The sequence below is a fragment of the Dama dama genome, chromosome 11, assembly GCF_033118175.1.
Source record: "Dama dama isolate Ldn47 chromosome 11, ASM3311817v1, whole genome shotgun sequence".
NCBI lineage: Eukaryota > Metazoa > Chordata > Mammalia > Artiodactyla > Cervidae > Dama > Dama dama.
Window position 1 is genome coordinate 96753569 of NC_083691.1, and position 19872 is coordinate 96773440.

At 45.0% G+C, this 19872-nt stretch overlaps 1 protein-coding gene across 3 annotated transcripts in view; it reads right to left on the bottom strand.

The window, feature by feature from the left end:
• NPAS2 (neuronal PAS domain protein 2) overlaps window positions 1-19872 on the bottom strand; it is a 129036-nt gene that overhangs the window by 84131 nt on the left and 25033 nt on the right. For all 3 annotated transcript variants that reach the window (XM_061155916.1, XM_061155918.1, XM_061155915.1), the window contains exon 3: window positions 6187-6335. In XM_061155916.1, the coding sequence (XP_061011899.1) occupies window positions 6187-6335 (149 nt within the window). The remainder of the gene's footprint in view (window positions 1-6186; window positions 6336-19872) is intronic.

The following is a 19872-nucleotide window of genomic DNA, read 5'->3' on the forward strand; positions in this document are numbered from 1 at the left end:
AAATATCTTGGTAATCAAACTAACCTGCTCTTTCATTTAGCTAAATCATCAGTTAGGACATATAACCATTCTGCTTACACTATTAGGGGCAATCAAATGCTGCTGCAATACTTTATTCCAATCCCGGCTTGATTGTTCTCCCCCAACTTTTAACAAAAGCAATTAACATGTTCTTTACTCTCCCCTGGGCAACTTTGGGTGGAGGGCGGACAAAAAAGGAGGCAATATCATTACTGTCACATTTGTAATAGGTATATACAATTATGACAGGAATAATAAAAGAATAACAAGTATAATGAAACTTTCTAGTGTCCCAGCTGTGCCCTCTCCCATGAAATCATCTTGTCTGGGAAACTGTTCAGTGAAGGAGAAGCCTCATGGCAAGCACAGAAGAACTGTAATTATCTCCTCAATAATCTGACATTTCTGACTTTAATATGCTTGGTTGCTTGGTGTCATGATTAAGGAAAAAAAAAGAATTCTGTTCTACTTGCTTGTTAATAGTTCCTGAATCCTTCCAACTGTTCTTAAAATTTTTGGTACCATCCACAGGCAAGCGGTAGTGCACGGTGGGCAACGCTAGGAGTGAAAACGATTTGCATGTGTGCTAAGTTGTTCTAATCATGTCCAACTCTTTGCAAGTCCGTGGACTGTAGCCCGCCAGGCTCCTCTGTCCATGGGATTCTCCAGGCAAGAATACTGGAGTGGGTTGCCATGCCCTCCTACAAGGGATCTTCCAGACCCAAGGATCAAACTCACGTCTCTTAAATCTCCTCCATTGGCAGGTGGGCTCTTTACTGCTAGCACCACCTGGGAAGACCAAGAGGTAAAAGGGTTGAAGGCGAGTAAAATGAAGAGAGGATACTTTGAGAAAGACATAAGTTCAAGGATGGATTCAGGTTGTAAATTCATAGAATGGGATACTAGGTACCAAGGGAGAAGAACTAGCCATCGAGCTGGAAGAGCACGGAAGAGCTGGAAGAGCTTCATCACACAAACATGATGTTCAGAACATACGATTTCATCTGAATAAGGCTCCAACAAGAAAAAACCCATCTCTGGTATTAGAAGTCAGTCACAGGGGACTTCCCTGGTGGTCCAGTGGTTAAGAATCTGCCTTGCCAATGCAGTGCACATGGGTTCAATCCCTGCTCCAGGAACTAAGATCTTACAAGCTGCAGGGCAAGTACGCCTGTGCATCACAGTACTGAGCCCAAGAACCGCACCCACCAAAGCCCGTGTGCCTAGAGACTGTGCTCTGCACCAAGAGAAGCCACCGCAGCGAGGAGCCTGCACACTGCAATGAAGAGCAGCCCCCGCGCACTGCAAGCAGAGAAAGCCCATGTGCAGCATCAAACCAGCAAAGAAAGAAAGAAAAAGGAAGAGAGGAAGGAAGGAAGGAAGATAGAAAGAAAGCAGTCAGAGATTATCTTCGGGGAAAGCAGAGTTAAATAGGAGGGGCATCTACAGGGGAAGCTTTTATTTCGTGACCTGGGTGTTGGCTTCCTGGCTGCACTCACTCTGTGATGACTAATTCAACCATACAGTTATGACTGTGTATTTTCTGTATGTGTGTTATACCTTTACAAAGCATCAAAAAGTTTTTTTTTTTTTTTTTAAGTGGACTGCTGGGATAACTAGATAATCTTAGGTCAAAGGACAAATTCTGACTCCCTCCCTTTTTCTATATACAAAAGAGTAACTCAAAATGGACAAACTATCTAAATGTTTAATTTATGGCTTATATCTAAATGCTTAAATTATAGCTTAATATTATAAAAGTCTGGATCCCCGGGTGGTCCAGTGCTTAAGAATCTGCCTGCCGATGCAGGGGACATAGGTTTGATCCCTGGTCCAAGAAGATCCCAAAAGCCATGCAGCAACGAAGCCCAGGGGCCACAACGACTGAGCCTGTGCTCTGAAGCCTGCAGGTCACCAGCTACTGAGCTCAAGTGCAGCAGCTACTGAACCTGTGCGCCCCAGAGCCCAGTGCTCCACAACAAGGGAAGTCACCACAAGGAGAAGCCACATGCCGCAACTAGAGCAAGCCCCCACTCGCCACCACTGGGGAGAGTCCACGCACAGCAACAGAGACCCAGTGCAGCAAAAAATAGCAATAAACAAGTATTATAAAAAAGAAACTGAAAAGACAACTCACAGAATGAGGGATATATCTGCAAATTACGTATCTGGTAAGGGTCTAGTATCTGGACTGTATGAGGAACTCCTACAACTCAACAGCAGAAACATAAATAACCTGATTAAATATGGGCAAAAGATTTGAACAGACATCCTCAAAAGAAGAGGATACAAATTGCCGTTAAGTCCATGAAAAGCTCAACATCATTGGGTATTAGGGAAATGCAAACCAAAATCACAATGAGATATCACCTCTTACCAACTAGGAAGGCTACAATAAACACACACACACACACACACACACACACACACACACACACACACATCTGTCAACAAGTACTGGTGAGGATGTGGAGACACTGGAACCTTCACACACTGCTGTTGGGAATGTAAAATGGTATAATTGCTATGGAAAAGTTTGGCAGTTTCCCTAAAATTTAAACACCAAGTTAACCATTCAACCTAGCAGTTCCACTCCTAGACACATACCCAAGAGAACTGAAAATATATATCCACTCAAAAAATAAGCACAGGAGTGTACCACAGCAGCATTATTTAATAGCCCCAAATGAAAATGCCCAAATATCTGTCAAAAGATAAACAGATAGATGAAATGGTATATCCATACAATAGAATATTATTTGGCCATAAAATGAAATGAAACACAGGTAGTTGCTAACATACAGATGTTAAGTGAAAAAAGCTGGAAACAAAAGACCACATATTGTATGATTCCATGTGTATGGAGTGGGTTTAGCCGCTAGGTTGTGTCCGACCCTTGCAACCTCATGGACTGTAGCTTGCCAGGCTCCTCTGTCCATGAGATTTTCCAGGCAAGAATACTGGAGTGGGTTGGCATCTCCTTCTCCAGGGGATCTTCCCAATCTAAGGATCAAACCTGCATCTCTTGCATCTCCTGCACTGGCAGGCAGATTCTTTACCACTAGTACCACCTGGGAATCCCCAAAGGGTTTCTTTGGGGGATAATACATTTAGATAGTGCTGATGCTTGCACAACCTCATGAAAAGATTGTACTAAAAATCACAGAGCTATAATCTTTAAAGTCGTGAAGTTTATGCTATGTGAATTACATCTCATTGAAAAAACAGATTCGACATTAAGTCATTTAATTATTTTTGATTACTTTTTTCCATGGTGTTGATCAGAAGGCCAAGGATTTTCAGGGTGGTGGTGGAAATGAATGGAGACATCAGTACAGTTTAAGTCAATGGGAAATTAATACCTGGGCATGGTGCCTGGAGGGCTGAATGAAAAGGACTGCTCTAGACATTTTTAATCAAGATGCTCTCAAAGTTGGTGCTGCCCTGCTTGGGCTGGGTGCTACCTGTGAGTCTGCCCCTCTGGCTGAGAAAGCAATTTGGGCATGTTCTGCCCCAAACCTACTGGAGATGCGGTTTTTCTGGAGGGTAGAGCATGCTGGAAAGAGGAAACCTATGACCAAGGAGGTCTGGTTTGCTGGGGAGAACCAAGCAGGAAGACAAACTTGGAGGAGGAGCCAAGATGGCGGAGGAATAGGACGGGGAGACCACTTTCTCCCTCACAAATTCATCGAAAGAACAATTGAACACTGAGCAAACTTCACAAAACAACTTCTGATCGCTAGCAGAGGACATCAGGCGCCCAGAAAAGCAGCCCATTGTCTTCGAAAGGAGGTAGGACAAAATATAAAAGATAAAAAGAGAGACAAAAGAGCTAGGGATGGAGACCCATCCCGGGAAGGGAGTCTTAATAGAGGAAGTTTCCAAACACCAGGAAACCCTTGCACTGGCGGGTCTGGGGGAAGTTTTTGAACCTAACTGTGAGGAAAAATAAATAAAACCCACTGATTACGTGCCTAAAAGCAACTCCCAGCAGAAAAGTACCCTAGACGCCCGCATCCGCCACCAGCAAGTGGGGGCGGAACGGAGAGGAGCGGGCGGCATTGCTTAGGGTAAGGACCGGCCCGAAGGCCCTGAGAGCAATTGGAGGGAGCTTTCGTGAGATAGCAACTTAAATTGTGGGATAGCAAGAGAGAGAGAGAAAATTAACTGGCCCGAACACACTGCCGGCCGTTCGCAGAACAAAGGACTGATCCCCGCAGGAGGCAGGAGGCAGGGGGGAGGGGAAGCGGGCAAACTCAGCCCCAAAGACAGCATCCCCTACCACACTGCGAACAGGCCTCCAGTTTCTAACCAAAGACTTCCTGAGATTCTGGATGGTCGACATCCGCCGGGAGGGTCGCGGCTAAACACAAGGCGCACGCACCCGACCGGCGCGGGCGGAAACAGGCTGGGGCCGCGGAGGGGAGAAGGCGCGCCGCACCCGGGGAGAGCGCGCCCGTCAAGCTCCTGGCGGCCTGAGCTGCTCGGGCCGGGGAAGGCACAAAATGCAGGCGCAACCGAGTCCGCGCTTTTGTGGAGTACCCGAAAACTGGGACCGCACGCAACGCAGGGCCCGCGCCATATAGAGCAGCCGGGAGCCTGAGCAGTGCAGACGGGGAGAGCACACACACCGTGAGAGGGACAAACCCAGTGTGGCCGGAACACTGTGAGTGCTCCCCACACACAGTGATATCTGTCTGCAGCGCCCTCCCTCCCCGCAGCAGGACTGAACTAGCGACCTGAACAAGAGACCACCTCCGCCCGCCTGTGTCAGGGCGGAAATTAGACACTGAAGAGACCGGCAAACAGACGCCAAATAAACAAAGGGAACCGCTTCAGAAGGGACCGGTGCAACAGATTAAAATACCCGTAGGTGACACCGACTACACCGGAAGGGGCCTGTAGATATCGGGAAGTGTAAGCTGGAACAGGGAGCTATCTGAAACTGAGCCGAACCCACACTGACCACAACAGCTCCAGAGAAACTCCTAGATATATCTTTACCTTTTCTTTTTTTTTAATTAAAAAATTTTTTTTTCTTTTCTTTTTTTTTCTCTTTTATTTTCTTTTAAAATTCCCTATTAAAAAAATAAATAAAATTCCCTATTACTCCCCCATTACTCCTTAACTTTCATTTTCATATATTTTTATGAATTTTTTAATTAGGAAAAAAAATTTTCTTTTTTTTTCTCTTATTTTCTTTTAAAGTCCTCTATTACTCCTTCATTTTCATTTTCATTTCACTATAACCTTGCAAAAAAAAAAAAAAGAGAGAAGCCCTATTTTTAAACTGAACTTCATATACATTTCTAAAGTTTTTTGGGTTTTTGTTTTCAATATTGTATTTTTAAGAGTCTAACCCCTACTCTAGATTTTTAATTTTTGTTTTTCAGTATGTGATATAAATTGTGGACATTTAAGAATCCAATATTCAGTTCCCATTTTTGCTCAGGAGTGTGTTGATTATTCTCTCCCAATCTTGACTCTCCGTTTTCTACCTCAGATCACCTCTATTTCCTCCTTTCTCCCTCTGTTCCCAATCCAATTCTGTGAATCTTTGTGGGTGTCTGGGCTACGGAGAACACTCTGGGAACAGACAGCTGCGTAGATCTGTCTCTCTCCTCTTGAGTCCCCCTTTTTCTCCTCCTGCTCATCTCTATCTCCCTCCTCCCTCTCCTCTTCTTCATGTAACTCTGTGAACCTCTCTGGGTGTCCCTAACGGGGGAGAATCTTTTCACCATTAACCTAAAAGTTTTATTATCAGTGCTGTATAGTTGGAGAAGTCTTGAGACTACTGGAAGAATAAAACTGAAATCCAGAGGCAGGAGACCTAAGCCCAAAATCTGAGAACACCTGGAAGACAAACTTGATGAAAGTGAGAGAAAAGTGAAAGTATTAGTCCCTTAGTCCTGTCTGACTCTTTACAACCCCAAGGACTGTAGCCCACCAGGCTCCTCTATCCATGGAATTCTCCAGGCTACAATGCTGGAGTGGGTAAGCCATTCCCTTCTCCATCGGATCTTCCCACCCCAGGGATTGAACCCTGGCCTCTTGCACTGCAGGCAGATTCTTTACTGTCTGAATCACCAGGGAAGCCAACTTGATAAAGTCGTCAAGTGGAAATGGCAGGAAGAGAAATAAAAACAGAAAGAGGGTAATAGTTACCATTGTGTTTCTGCAGGAACCCAATGACCTTCTCCAGCACGGTGGTCTTGTCCATCTTCCGCGTGTTGCCAGGCAGCATGGAGCTGAGCTCTTTGATGAGGACATTGAACTGGTCCCGACGCTTCTTCTCAGACTTGTTTCGGGAAGCTCTGTCAACACAAAAAGTGAAAATGTTAGTCTCTCACTCGTGTCTGACTCTTTGCGACCCCATGAACTGCAGCCCCCCAAGCTTCTTTGTCCATGAGATTTCCCAGGCAAGAAAGCTGGAGTGAGTTGTTATCTTCTACTCCAGGGGACCTTCCTGAGCCAAGGATGGAACTCAGGTCTCCCACATTGCAGGAAAGGCCCACGTTACTGGAACAGTCCACTTTCAGGAGGTTTTCTTATGGGCTGAAGGTACTTTAGGTCAGAGTGTATTCTGCTGAGATTATCTGATCAAAACTTTTCAAGGAGGGACTTTCATGGTGGTCCAGTGGCTAAGACTGTGCTCTTAACGCAGGGGCCTAGGATCCATCCCTAGTCAGGGAACTAGATCCCACATGATGCAACTAAGAGTTTGAATGCTGCAAGCAAGATCAAAGAGCCACAACTAAGAGCCGGTGCTGCCACATAAGTGAAAACAAATATTCAAATCATGGTTCTAATAAACAAACAAACAAACAATAGAAATTTTTCAGGGAAAGGAACATTTGTCACATTTCTGAGCTGGGTGATGGGGACAGAGAAAATTTTATGCTAGACTCCTGGACAAAAAGAGAGGCAGTATTAATGAGTCCTGTCAGTCAGTCAGTCAGTTGCTCAGTCGTGTCCCACTCTGTGACCCCATGGGCTGTAGCCTGCCAAGCTCCTATGTCCATGGGATTCTCCTGGCAAGAATACTGGAGTAGGTTGCCATTTCCTCCTCCAGGGGATCTTGACTCAGGATCGAACTGTCTTCTGCATTGGCAGGTGGATTCTTTCCCACTGAGCCACCTGGGAAGCTCAGATGCAAAATCTTACAGATGGGCTCCACGGTCAGAGCTCAGATGCTCTGACTCCAGAAGCGAACGACATACTCTTCATCAATATAAATAGCCCTGAAGGGTTTGCTGTAACAGCCCATCCTCAAGCCCAAACCAGATTCCTTCTAACCCAGAGCACCCAGCTTCTGGTACCAAGTCACAAAGGATAGGCAGGCACCCCAAGCATCTGGTAGAGAGCCAGTACCACCAGGGCACAAGCCCTGTCCCCTTCCCCAGGGCTCATCATCCTGCTGGGGGGTCCAGGCACACCCCCACAAAACCATCCATAAGCCACACATGGTCCAGAGCCAACGTGACAGGGATTGCACGTGACTGCCAAGCCACTAGATGTATCTGAACCCTTTTTAAAATGACACAGTTGGACTTCCCTAGTGGCGCAGTAGATGGGAGTCCACTTGTCAATGCAGGGGACATGGATTCAGTCCCTGATTCAAGAAGATCCCAAGTGCTGCAGAGCAACTAAGCCCATGAGCCACAATTATTCAGCCTGTGCTCTCGAGCCCGAGAACTGGAACTACTGAAGCCCGCGTGCCCCACACCCTGTGCTCTGCAACAGGAGAAGCCACTGCAAGGAGAAGCCTGGGAAGAATAGCTCCCGCTTGCTGCAACTAGGGAAAGCCCATGCACAGCAACAAAGACCCCAAACAGCCAAAAGTGATCAATAAATTATTAATTTAAAAAATGACACGGTGGAAACTTCAATGCACATTACAAAGTGCAAGAGCCAATCTAAAAAGTCTCCATACTCAAGGGTCCCACTCTATGACATTCTGCAAGAGGCAAAACTATGGCAATAGTGAAAAGATCAGTAGGCCAGGGGTTGAGGGGGGAGGGATGAAAACACAGAGTCCAGAGAATTTTTAGGGATGGGAAACTGCTCTGTATGATATCATGATGGTGCATGCATTTGCCCAAACCCGTAAAATGTACAATCCCAAGAATGAACCCGAAAGTAGACTATAGTCTTTGGGGGAATAATAACCTGTCAATGCGGCATCATCAATTTCAGCAAATGGACCACCCTTGTTGGGGGTTGTTGATAATAGGGGAGGCTGTGCATATATACAGGCAGAGGGCATATGGGAAAAGAGGGCATATGGCAAATCTTTGTCCTTCCACCCAATCCTGCTAGAACTTAAAACTGTTCTAAAAATAGAGTATATTAAAAAAAAAAAAAAAGACATACTACACCACACAACTACAGAAGTAATCAATGTGGAGCCACTCAGTTTGAGGGGTCTTCCCACTGAGGCTCTGAGGACCCCAGGGTCCTGCGAACTGGAACTTGGAGAGGAAACTACGGCTGCAGGGGCTGCTCTATTAAACAAAGACCACCCCCCACCCCCCGCCACCCACACCACCCCAACCACCTCTACCAGCCTGGGAAGCAGGGCCGTCCCAGAGGCCTTGATCCTTAGCACATCACAGGCCTGGGGCCGGCTCTCAGCTCCGCAGGTCAAGCCCCTCCTCCACAGCCAGCTTACTTAAAGTTGATCCAGGGCTGGGAAGGCGGACTCACCCCTCCCAAATTCGGCCCAGATGAATTTGTTCCAGAAAGTCAGTTTAGTGAGAGAACAGGGACCACAGCTGCAGGGCCCATCAAACTCAGTCTACTTTCTGGTCCAGGCACCCTGGGGCCCAGGATCAAGGTGTCAGGGCAGCTCATCACCCACCAGGAGGTCACCGGCCAATGTGTGGCCAGGACAGGATGCTGGGTGTTGTTGTGGTTCAGTTGCTCAGTCGTGTCCGACTGTTTGAGACCCCATGGACTGCAGCACTCCAGACTTCCCTGTTCTTCACTATCTCCTGGAGTTTGCTCAAACTCATATCTGTTGAGTCAACCATCTCATTCTCTGTCGTCCCCTTCTCCCCTTCCCTCACTCTTTCCCAGCATCAGGGTCTTTTCCAATGATTTGGCTCTTCACATCAGGTGGCCAAAATATGGGAGCTTCTGCATCAGTCCTTCCAATGAATATTCAGGGTTGATCTCCTTTAGGATGGACTGGTTGGATCTCCTTGCAGGCCAAGGGACTCTCAAGAGTCTTCCCCAACACCACAGTTCAAAAGCATCAATTCTTCGGCGCTCAGCCTTCTTTATGGTCCAACTGTTACATCCATATGTGACTACTGGAAAAACCATAGCTTTGACTATATGGATCTTTGTCAAGCAAAGTGATATCTCTGCTTTTTAATATGCTGTTTAGGTTTGTTATAGCTTTTCTTTTAAGGAGCTAGCATCTTTTAATTCTGTGGCTATAGTCACCATCTACAGTGATTTGGAGGGTGCTGGTGGCTTATGACAACTCAGTGGGTTCCCCTTAGAGGGATTCACCTGCTTTGGGTAGGTACCAATATCCACAGGTGTCAGCACCCACATAGATTCAGGTTTCCCCATGAGCACTTGGAAACCTAGGCACACGCCCCAAATACCCTTTCCTTGGACACCGTGATGGTCATAAACATTCTGCTTGTTGCTACCCAATTAGACACGACCTGCCCTTATTATTCTTAAAATTTTTGGCTGTTCCAGGTCTTTGCTGCTGCATGCGGGCTTTCTCTAGTTGTGGCGAGTTGGGGCTACTCTCCAGTTGCGTGCATCAGCTTCTTACCGCCATCCATGGCTTCTCTTGTTTCAGAGCACAGGCTCCAGGCACCCGGGCTTCAGTAGCTGTGGCCTATGGGCTCAGTACCCGTGCCACATGAGCTTAGTTGCTCCCCGGCATGTGAGATCTCCCCAGACCAGGGATCACATCCATGTCCCCTGCACCCTGCACTGGCCACCACGGGAGTCCCTCGACCTGTCTTGATTTCAACGCACCCGTCCATACATCACCTTTTGCTGATTTCGTCTCAGTTTGGGTTGTTATCTGAGAACTTCTAAGGCAATTCTTCGAAGTTCACCTAAAGCGCAAGGTTGCTACCCTTACCTAAGGGTCTCCTCCTGTTCCTGACCTTTTCCTCCTTCCTGTCGCTGCTTAGAGTTTTGGGAGGGCCTGAAATCCTCTAGGCGTTTCTACAAAGGCCTCATTTCTAGCCGAGTCACTATCCCCAGGAACGCTCCCTCCCGATCACAGGCTGACTGCAGGTACGACAGCAAGACGCCGAGGGGCCTTTGTGATAGCCCAGGGTAAAGCACATAGTGTTCAAACCCATGAGAGAGAACAAAGGAGGCCTTTAACTTTCTGAGTGACTGTCTATGCATTATAAATAAATTCTCAGCCTAGATTTGAAGAGTGACATGCAACCTCCTTAGCCAGAAAAAGCTCTATTCCTGTCCTAGTTTGCCCATTATAAATTATTGGTGAGCGGATAACACCCGGCTCATTATAACTCTGTTCTTTTCTTCAATGGGTGTAATGACAATGAACACAGCCTGGCAGAGCCGATGATGAAGGCTTATATCATTAGTGACAGGAACACAAGCTTGTTTCCGTCAGCCTCCGCCTGGGACACACGATGGTGCCCACTGGAAATCGGTCAGTGTCAGTTGGATCCGCAGCTCTGAGCCAAGAAGGAAAAATAAAAGCCTTAAATGACCTTATTTCTGATAAAGGAGGCCTGTTTCAGCAGGCCCTGAGACCACCAGGCATAAGGCATCAGGAAAACAGGATGAAAGACACTTAACCAAGCAGGCTTAGGGTTTGTTTTGTCCTTTGAGGCATTATTTATGTTCTGTGAAACTCATCCATATTATGTGTGTGGTTTGATGAATCTTAGTAATTGCCTGAAAGTGAAAAGTGAAAGTATTAGCCGTGTCTGACTTTGTGACCCCATGGACTGTAGCCCACCAGGCTCCTGTGCCCATGGAATTTTCCAGACAAGAATACTGGAGTGGGTTGCCATTCCTGTCTCCAGGGGATCTTCCCAACCCAGAGATGGAACCCAAGGCTCCTGCATTGCAGGCAGATTCTTTACCATCTGAGTCACCATAAGCACCACAAAAATTCAGCTGTCAAATAGTTCCTCCACCCTAAAAAGTTTTCTCCTGCATCTTTGTTGTTGATCTCCCCTGGATCACAGCCCTGGGAAACCACTGGTCTGCTGTCACTCAAGTTTTGCCTTTTTCTAGGATTTCGTACAAATGCAATCAGCACGATGTAGTTGACTTTAGCATAAAGTTTTGGCGATTCATCCATGTTATTGTATATATTAATACTTCATTCCTTTTGACTGCTGATTCGTAGTTCATTGGGTTGTTTTCAGTTTGGGGGTATTAAGAATAATGCTGGGGGCCTCCTTGGTGGTCCAGTGGTTAAAAATAACCCATCAATGCAGGGAACACGTGTTCAATCCCTGATTTAGTAAGATCCCCAATGCCTCAGGACAACCAATCCCATGCGCCACAGCTACTGACCCCGAGTTCTGAAGCCCTGTTCCACAAGGGAAGACGCCGCGATGAGAAGCCTGCACAGCACAATGAAGAATAGCCCCCACTCACCACAACTAGAGAAAGCCCGCGTGTACCAATGAAGACTGAGCATGGCCATTAACTACATTAATTAATAAAGTAATGCTGCCCTGATTGCACAACACGGGAAATACAGCCAATACTTTGAAATGACTGTAAGTGGAAAGTAACCTTTAAAAACCATATAAAAATTAAACAAAAAGAATAATGCTGCTCTGAACATCCATCTCCCTGTCTCTGTGTAGACATAGGCATACGTTTCTCTTGGGTACATACCCAGGTGTGAAATTGCTGGGTCCTGTTGGGCTTCCCTGGTGGCTCAGAGGTTAAAGTATCTGCCTCCAATGTGGGATACCCAGGTTCGATCCCTGGGTCGGGAAGATCCCCTGGAGAAGGAAATGGTAACCCACTCCAGTATTCTTGCCTGGAGAATCCCATGGATGGAGGAGCCTGGGAGGCTACAGTCCACAGAGTCACAAAGAGTCGGACACGACTGAGTGACTTCACTTTCACTTTCATGGTAAGTGTAGGGATTCTCTGGTAGCTCAGCTGGTAAGGAATCTGCCTGCAATGCAGGAGACCCTGGTTCGATTCCTGGGTCAGGAAGATTCCCTGGAGAAGGGAACAGCTACCCACTCCAGTATTCTTGCTTGGAGAATTCCACGGACAGAGGGGCCTGGCAGGCTACAGCCAATGGGGTCTCAAAGAGTCAGACATGACGGAGTGACTTTCCCATGCTAAGTATATGTGTAACATTGTAAGATAGTACTATACAGTTATACAAAGTGGCTTTCCTATTTCTGCATTCCTACCTACAGTGTATGAGAGTTCTATTGCTCCACATCCACGCCAGCACTTAGCATTGCCAATCCTTCTTCACTTTAGCCATAGAGCATTATCTCACTGTGGTTGTTCTTTTATTTACTTTTAGTTGAAGGATAATTGCTTCACAATATTGGTTTGGTTTCCGCCATCCATCAACATGAACCAGCCACAGGTATACATATGTCCCCTTCCTCTTGAACCTCCCTCCCCTCCCCAGCCCTCCCCAATCCTCTAGGTTGTTACAGAGTCCTGATCTGAGTTCACTGAGCCACACAGCAAATTTCCACTGGCTCTCTATTTTACACATGGTAGTGCATATGTCTCCATCCTCCTCCGCTTGTCTCACCCTCTCCTTCCACCCCTCTGTCCATAAGTCTGTTCTCTATATCCATGCATCCATTGCTCACTGTGGTTTTAACTGGCAGTTGTCTGATGACGAGTGATGTTGAACAGATTTTCCTGTGTCTAACGCGCTTTCACATATCTTCTTTTTGAAGTGTCTGTTCAAATCTTCCACCCACTTTTCAGTTGTGTTGTCTTCTTTTTATTGAATTTAAGAGAAAGAGAAAAAGAGACAGGGAGGTGGTCTGGGAGGAAGGGAAGGGGTATGTGTGTGTTAAATACACCTTGATACAGGCCTCCACCTTTGATTTTGAATGCAGTGCTCGGTGAGTCCCAGTCTGATCTTTCTATCTTTTCTGGTTTCTCCCAGGGGACACTGTTGACATCGCTAACACTGTCTGGGCACTTACTACGTAATAGCACTATTTTAAGGGCTTTATGTGTGTTAATGCCTTTAGTCCTCACAATGATCTGTTATCATTCCCCTTTCACAGGTGATGTTGAGGTACCCAGAGGATGAATAACTGCCTAAGTTCATGACTAGGAAGTGGTGGAGAAGGTCTGCTTGTGCTATGGAGCACTTGCACTCTCCCACCCACTTCTACCATTCCTTCTAAAATTCCTTCACTCTCTCCATCTCTGTAACTCCTGGAAGCCCCTGTTCTGTTCTCCATCACTGCATTCTCTTTTCGGGACTGTCGTACAATTAAACAGCAGGTAACCTTTTGAGCTGGCTTCTACCCAGTTCATCCAAGTTGCTGCACCTACTAATACCTTCTCCTTCACACTGCTGAGTAGTTTTCTATTGCATGAGTATATCAATAACACAGCTGGCTTATCCATTCACCTGCTTAAGGCAATTTGGATTGTTTCCCATTTTTCTTCATGATAAACACAGCAGCTATGAACATTTGTGTGCAGGTTTTTGTGTGAATGTAAGATGTCAGCTCTCTGTAGTAAGTAACTCGGGAGAAGGATGGCTGGATCACACAGATGTTTAACTTTCTAAGACACCACCAGACGGTTTTCCAGGGCAGCAGCACCATGTTACCTCTTGCAAGTGATGTAGGAGGGATCCAGATGTTCCAACATCCTCAAGGGGAGTTGGTATTGTCGGTACTTTTAATTTTAGCTCACCAAAGAGATGTGCAGGGCTTCCCAGGTGACTCAGCAGTAGACAATCCTCATTGGGCTTTCATTTGCATTTTTCTAATGGCTAATGATGTTGAACATCTTTTCATGTCCTTTTCCACCATCTGTGTATCCTCTTTGGTGAAGCATCCATTCATGTCTTTCACCATTTTTAAATTGAGTTGTTTGTTTCCTTACTGTTGATGTAAGGCAGTGTTTTTTTGTATTCTGATACAAGTCCTTTGTCAGACACGTGCTTCGTCAATATTTTGCCAGCTTGCCTTTTCACTCTCTTAATAGTGTCTTCACAGAGCAAACATTTTTTAAGTTTTGATTGAAGCCCAAGTTAATTATTTTTTTGGGTTTATTTTTATTTTTTAAATTAGCTTATTTATTTTAATTGGAGATTAATTACTTTCCAATATTGTGGTGGCTGTTTTATGGATTGTGTTTTGGTGGCAGATCTAAGAACCCTTTGCCTAATGTCAGGCCAAGAAGACTTTCTCCCGTGTTTTCTTCTGAGAGTTTTACACATTTTGCATTTAGACTTAGGATCCATTTTGAGTTATTTTTATAGCATGTAAGGTTTAGGTTAACCTTTGCATGTGCGTGTGTGCTAAGTTGCTTCAGTCACGTCTGACTCTGTAGGACCCCGTGGACTGCAGCCCGCCAGGCTCCTCTGTCCCTGGGATTCTCCAGGCAAGAGTACTGGAGTGGGTTGTCATGCCCTCCTCTGGGGGATCTTCCTGACCCAGGGATCGAACCTGTATCTCTTATGTCTCCTGCATTGGTAGGTGGTTCTTTACAAGTGCCACCTGGGAAGCCCTTTGCTTGCATATGCTTGTTCAATTGTTCCAAGCTCACTGGTTTGAAAAGATTCTTCTATACTGAATTACCTTTGCACCCTTGAAAAAAATCAATTGATCAAGTTTATGAGACTCAATTTCTAGGTTATCTCTTCTCTCTTTGTTCCAGGGACCCAGGGAGCTTTCCTCTCACCAGTGGCACTGTGTGATTACTGTAGCTTTACAGTAAGCCTTAAAACTAATAATGGGATTTCTCCAGCTTTAGTCTTCTTTTTCAAAATTATTTTTGATAATTCTAGTGCTATGCCTCTCCATTACATTAAAAAAGTATTTTTAGTTTATATTGGAGTATAGTTGATTAACAATGTTGTGTTAGTCTCAGGCATACAGCAAAGTGATTCAGTTATACATACACATGTATCTATTCTTTTTTAAGATTCTTTTCCCATATAAGTTGTTACAGAGTGTTGAGGAGGGCTCCATGTAATATATAGTAGGTCCTTATTAGTTATTTGTTTCATATACATAGTGCATGCGTGGTCAATTGTGTCCAACTCTTTGCAACCCCTACGGACTACAGCCCACCAGGCGCCTCTGTCCATGGGATTCTCCAGGCAAGCATATTGGAGTGGGTTGCCATTTCTTCCTCCAGGAGATCTTTCCAAACCAGCAAGTGAACCCACATTATAGACAGTAGTGTGTATATGTTAATCCCAACCTCCTAATTATCCCTTCCCTGCCTTTCTTCTTTAGTAACCATAAGTTTGTTTTCTATGCCTGTAAATATGTTCCTGTTTTGAAAATAAATTCATTTGTATCCTTGTTTTAGACTTCACGTATAAGGCATACCATGTGATAGTATTCTTTCTCTGTCTGACTTCCTTCACTCAGTTTGACAATCTCTAAGTCTGTCTATGTTCCTGCAATGGCATTATTTCATTCTTTTCCCACACTTTTAAAATGAGTATGTAAGAGACCCATAGGAATCAAAAGGTTCTGAAAGCCTGATGGCAGGGTCTGAAAATAAAACAGGCCCTTTCGCAGGAAAGTATACAGGGTCAAGCTGGACAACAGTCACGGTAGACTCTTGAGGAAATGTATCTCTGGGTAGTTCTTGGGGGGACAAGGAGGATGACAGATAAATCGGGCAGGTCCTCCTTCCCTGGGCATGAGGGTGTCACCCTATGATGACCAAACATGAAAGAAGTACAGAGAATGGACATGTGGACACAGGGGCGTGAGGGGAGAATGGGACAAACTGGCAGATTAGCACTGACATATATATACTAACATGTATAAAATATATAGCTAGTGCAAAGCTGCTATATAGCACAGAGAATTCAACTCAGTATTTTGTGATGACCTAGATGGATGACATGGTGGGGGTAGCGTGGGAGGAAAGTCAAAGAGAGAGGGGATACAAAATGCTGAGCTAGATGAATCACAAGCTGGAATTAAGATTACTCGGAGAAATATCAATAACCTCAGAGATGCAGGTGACACCACCCTAGTGGCAGAAAGCAAAGAGGAACTAAAGAGCCTCTTGATAAAGGTGAAAGAGGAGAGTGAAAAAGCTACCTTAAAACTCAACTTCAAAAAACTAAGATCATGGCATCCAGTTCCTTCAGTTCAGTTCAGTTCAGTTCAGTCACTCAGACTGTCTCTGCGACCCCATGAATCGCAGCACGCCAGGCCTCCCTGTCCATCACCAACTCCCAGAGTTTACTCAAACTCATGTCCATCGAGTCGGTGATGCCACCCAGCCATCTCATCCTCTGTCGTCCCCTTCTCCTCCTGCCCCCAATCCCTCCCAGCATCAGGGTCTTTTCCAATGAGTCAGCTCTTCACATCAGGTGGCCAAAGTATTGGAGTTTCAGCTTCAGCATCAGTCCTTCCAATGAACACCCAGGACTGATCTCCTTTAGGATGGACTGGTTGGATCTCCTTGCAGTCCAAGGGACTCTCAAGAGTCTTCTCCAACACCACAGTTCAAAAGCATCAATTCTTTGGTGCTCAGCTTTCTTCACAGTGCAACTCTCACATCCATACATGACCACTGGAAACAGTTCATGGCAAATAGATGGGGAAAAAATGGAAATGGTAACAGACTTTATTTTCTTGGGCTCCAAAATCACTGCAGATGGTGACTGCAGCCATGAAATGAAAAGATGTTTGCTCCTTGGAAGAAAAGCTATGACAAACCTAGACAGCATATTAAAAAGCGGAGACATCACTTTGCAGATGCAGGTCTGTATAGCCAAAGCTATTGTTTTCCAGAAGCTGGAGAAGACTCTTGAGTGTTCCTTGGACAGCAAGGAAATCAAACCAGTCACTCCTAAAGGAAATCAACTCCAAATAATCATTGGCAGGACTGATGCTAAAGCTGAAGCTCCAATACTTTGGCCACGTGATGGGAAGAGCTGACTCAATGGAAAAGACCCTGATGCTGGGAGGGATTGGGGGCAGGAGGAGAAGGGGACAACAGAGGATGAGATGGCTGGATGGTATCACTGACTCAATGGACATGAGTTTGAGCAAACTTTGGGAGACACTGAAGGACAGGGAAGCCTGGTGTGCTGCAGTCCATGGGGTCACAGAGAGTCGGACATGACTTAGCGACTGAACAACAACACATATTTGATTTATGATACTGTATTAGTTTCAGGTATACAGTAAAGTGAATCAATTATACATATACATATATCCATTCTTTTTCTGATTCTTTTCCCATATAGGTTATTGCTGCTGCTGCTGCTGCTAAGTCATGTCAGTCATGTCCAACTCTGTGTGACCCCATAGACGGCAGCCCACCAGGCTCCCATCCCTGGGATTCTCCAGGCAAGAACACTGGACTGGGCTGCCATTTCCTTCTCCAGTGCATGAAAGTGAAGTCGTTCATTCGTGTCCGACTCTTCGCGACCCCATGGACTGTAGCCTACCAGGCTCCTCCATCCATGGGATTTTCTAGGCAAGAATACTGGAGTGGGGTGCCATTGTCTTCTCTGATATAGGTTATTAAAGAATATCAAATAGAGTTGATAGAGTCATTATAAACCAGATAAGTCAAAATTCTTTACAACTTAACCCCATGAGAAGATGAGTTCTAATTCCCCTCACTTGAGAATGGCTGGCCGACCTCAGAAACTTGTGTCTAGTGGGTTGAAAGTGGCAAAAGTAACCGTACTTGACTTTCAAGACCAGGTACTAAGGGGACACATGGCTCCCTCTTCTCCCCCAGATTTTTCTTATAATGCTCATCCTCAAACCCAATCACATGTCACAAGAAGGCCACATCTCCACTTCCACGTAGAAAGCCACTGTCCCAGCTGACAGCTAACATCCACACCAGCCGTGGGAGCAAGTACATCTTCAGATGGTTCTGTCCATCATCCATCTCTCTCTCTCTATCTGCCTGTCTACCTATGTAGCTGTTCTCAGTCTTTGTTGCAGCACGTGCAATCTTTGATTGCGTCATGGCAACTCTCAGTTGGGGATCTAGTTCCCAGCCCAGGGATCGAACCTGGGCTCCCTGCATCAGGTACACAGAATCTTAGCCACTGGACCATCAGGAAAGTCTCTGACCATCATCTCTGAATGGCTCTAGCTGAGACCACAAGGAGCAGGGACAAGCACTTCCTGCCAAGCCCCATCCAGCCTGGATGGCCATAAGCAAATTATGCCTTTGCATTAATCTTGTAAATTCTGGGGATACCCAGATAGTTAATGCTTAAAATATGGGCTCACTGATGCCCAAGTTTCTTCCAGGTGGGAATTCTGGCATTTCTTATCTGGGCTAACTGGTTCCACATTATAGGATAAGACTAAAAAGAGAAATTGATAAAGAGTTTAGACTAGGCCTCCCAAATCTGAGTGTTATAAACCAAGCAGAAGAAACCTGTCTGAGAAGGTTTCCAGATTAGGTCTTCTACTTCTTTTGCAGCCCTTGAAGCAGAGGGCGTGGCTGTGGAAGAAACTCAAATTTCATGTAGATCTGAAATCTGCCAAATATGGGCTCACTGTCAATGTCCAGACAGGCCACTGTGATGCGCAACGTTCAGAAGTAGCATCGACCTTAAGTGTCCTCTACACGAAGAAGAGTCCTGTCCATGCATGTGAACTTCCACGAAGAATAAATTAGAGTCTGATCAGCCACATTAACCAAGATCTTATAAGAGTATTCCTGTCATGTAAGTTGGTACAGCCACTATGGAAAACAGTATAATCTGAAATGGGGCATGCATCCCTATGTTCATAGCAGCACTCTTTACAATAGCCAAAACATGGAAATAACCTAGATGTCCATCAACAGACAAACAGATAAAGAGGATGTGGTACATACACACACACACACACACACACACACACACACACATACAGTGAAATACTACTCAGTCATAAAACATGAAGTAATGTCATTTGGAGCAACATAGATGGGCCTAGAGATCATTATACTAAGTGAAGTAAAGTGGTAATGAGAGAGATAAATACCTTATATCACTTACATGTGGAATCTAAAATGTGACTCAAAGGAACATATCTACAAAACAGAAAGATTCACAAACATAGAGAACAGGCTTGTGGTGCCCAAGGGGGAAGTGAGGGAAGGATTGGGAGTCTGGGGTTAACAGAGGCAAACTATTATAAATAGGATGGATAAATAACTAGCTTCTTCTCTATAGCACAGGGAACTCTACTCAACATCCTGTGATAAACCATAATGGAAAAGAATATGAAAAAAATATATATGTATCACTGAGACACTTTGCTCTATAGCAGAAATTAACATTGTAAATCAAAGATGCTTCAATAAAATTTTTTAAAAATTGATGGAAATGTAGAAAAAATATGATGGAAAATATGTCAAAATATTAACAGCATCTATACCTCTAAGTGGCATGATTATAAATCATCTTTGATTATTACTTTAAACATTTCAGTATTTTTCAAGTGTTGTTTTGGTGTTGTTTATGTATAATAAAACATACTCCAAATTACTAGGATAAAATTGACATACCTACTGCATAAGACAGTATTGAGCTAAGGGTCTTCATGGAAAATTATGAAAATTATTTGGAGAAAGAGACAAGACTAGCCAGAGAAGTTTGCTTTGTTGTTACTATTTTTTTTTTTTTTGTTTTGTTTTTTCCAGATA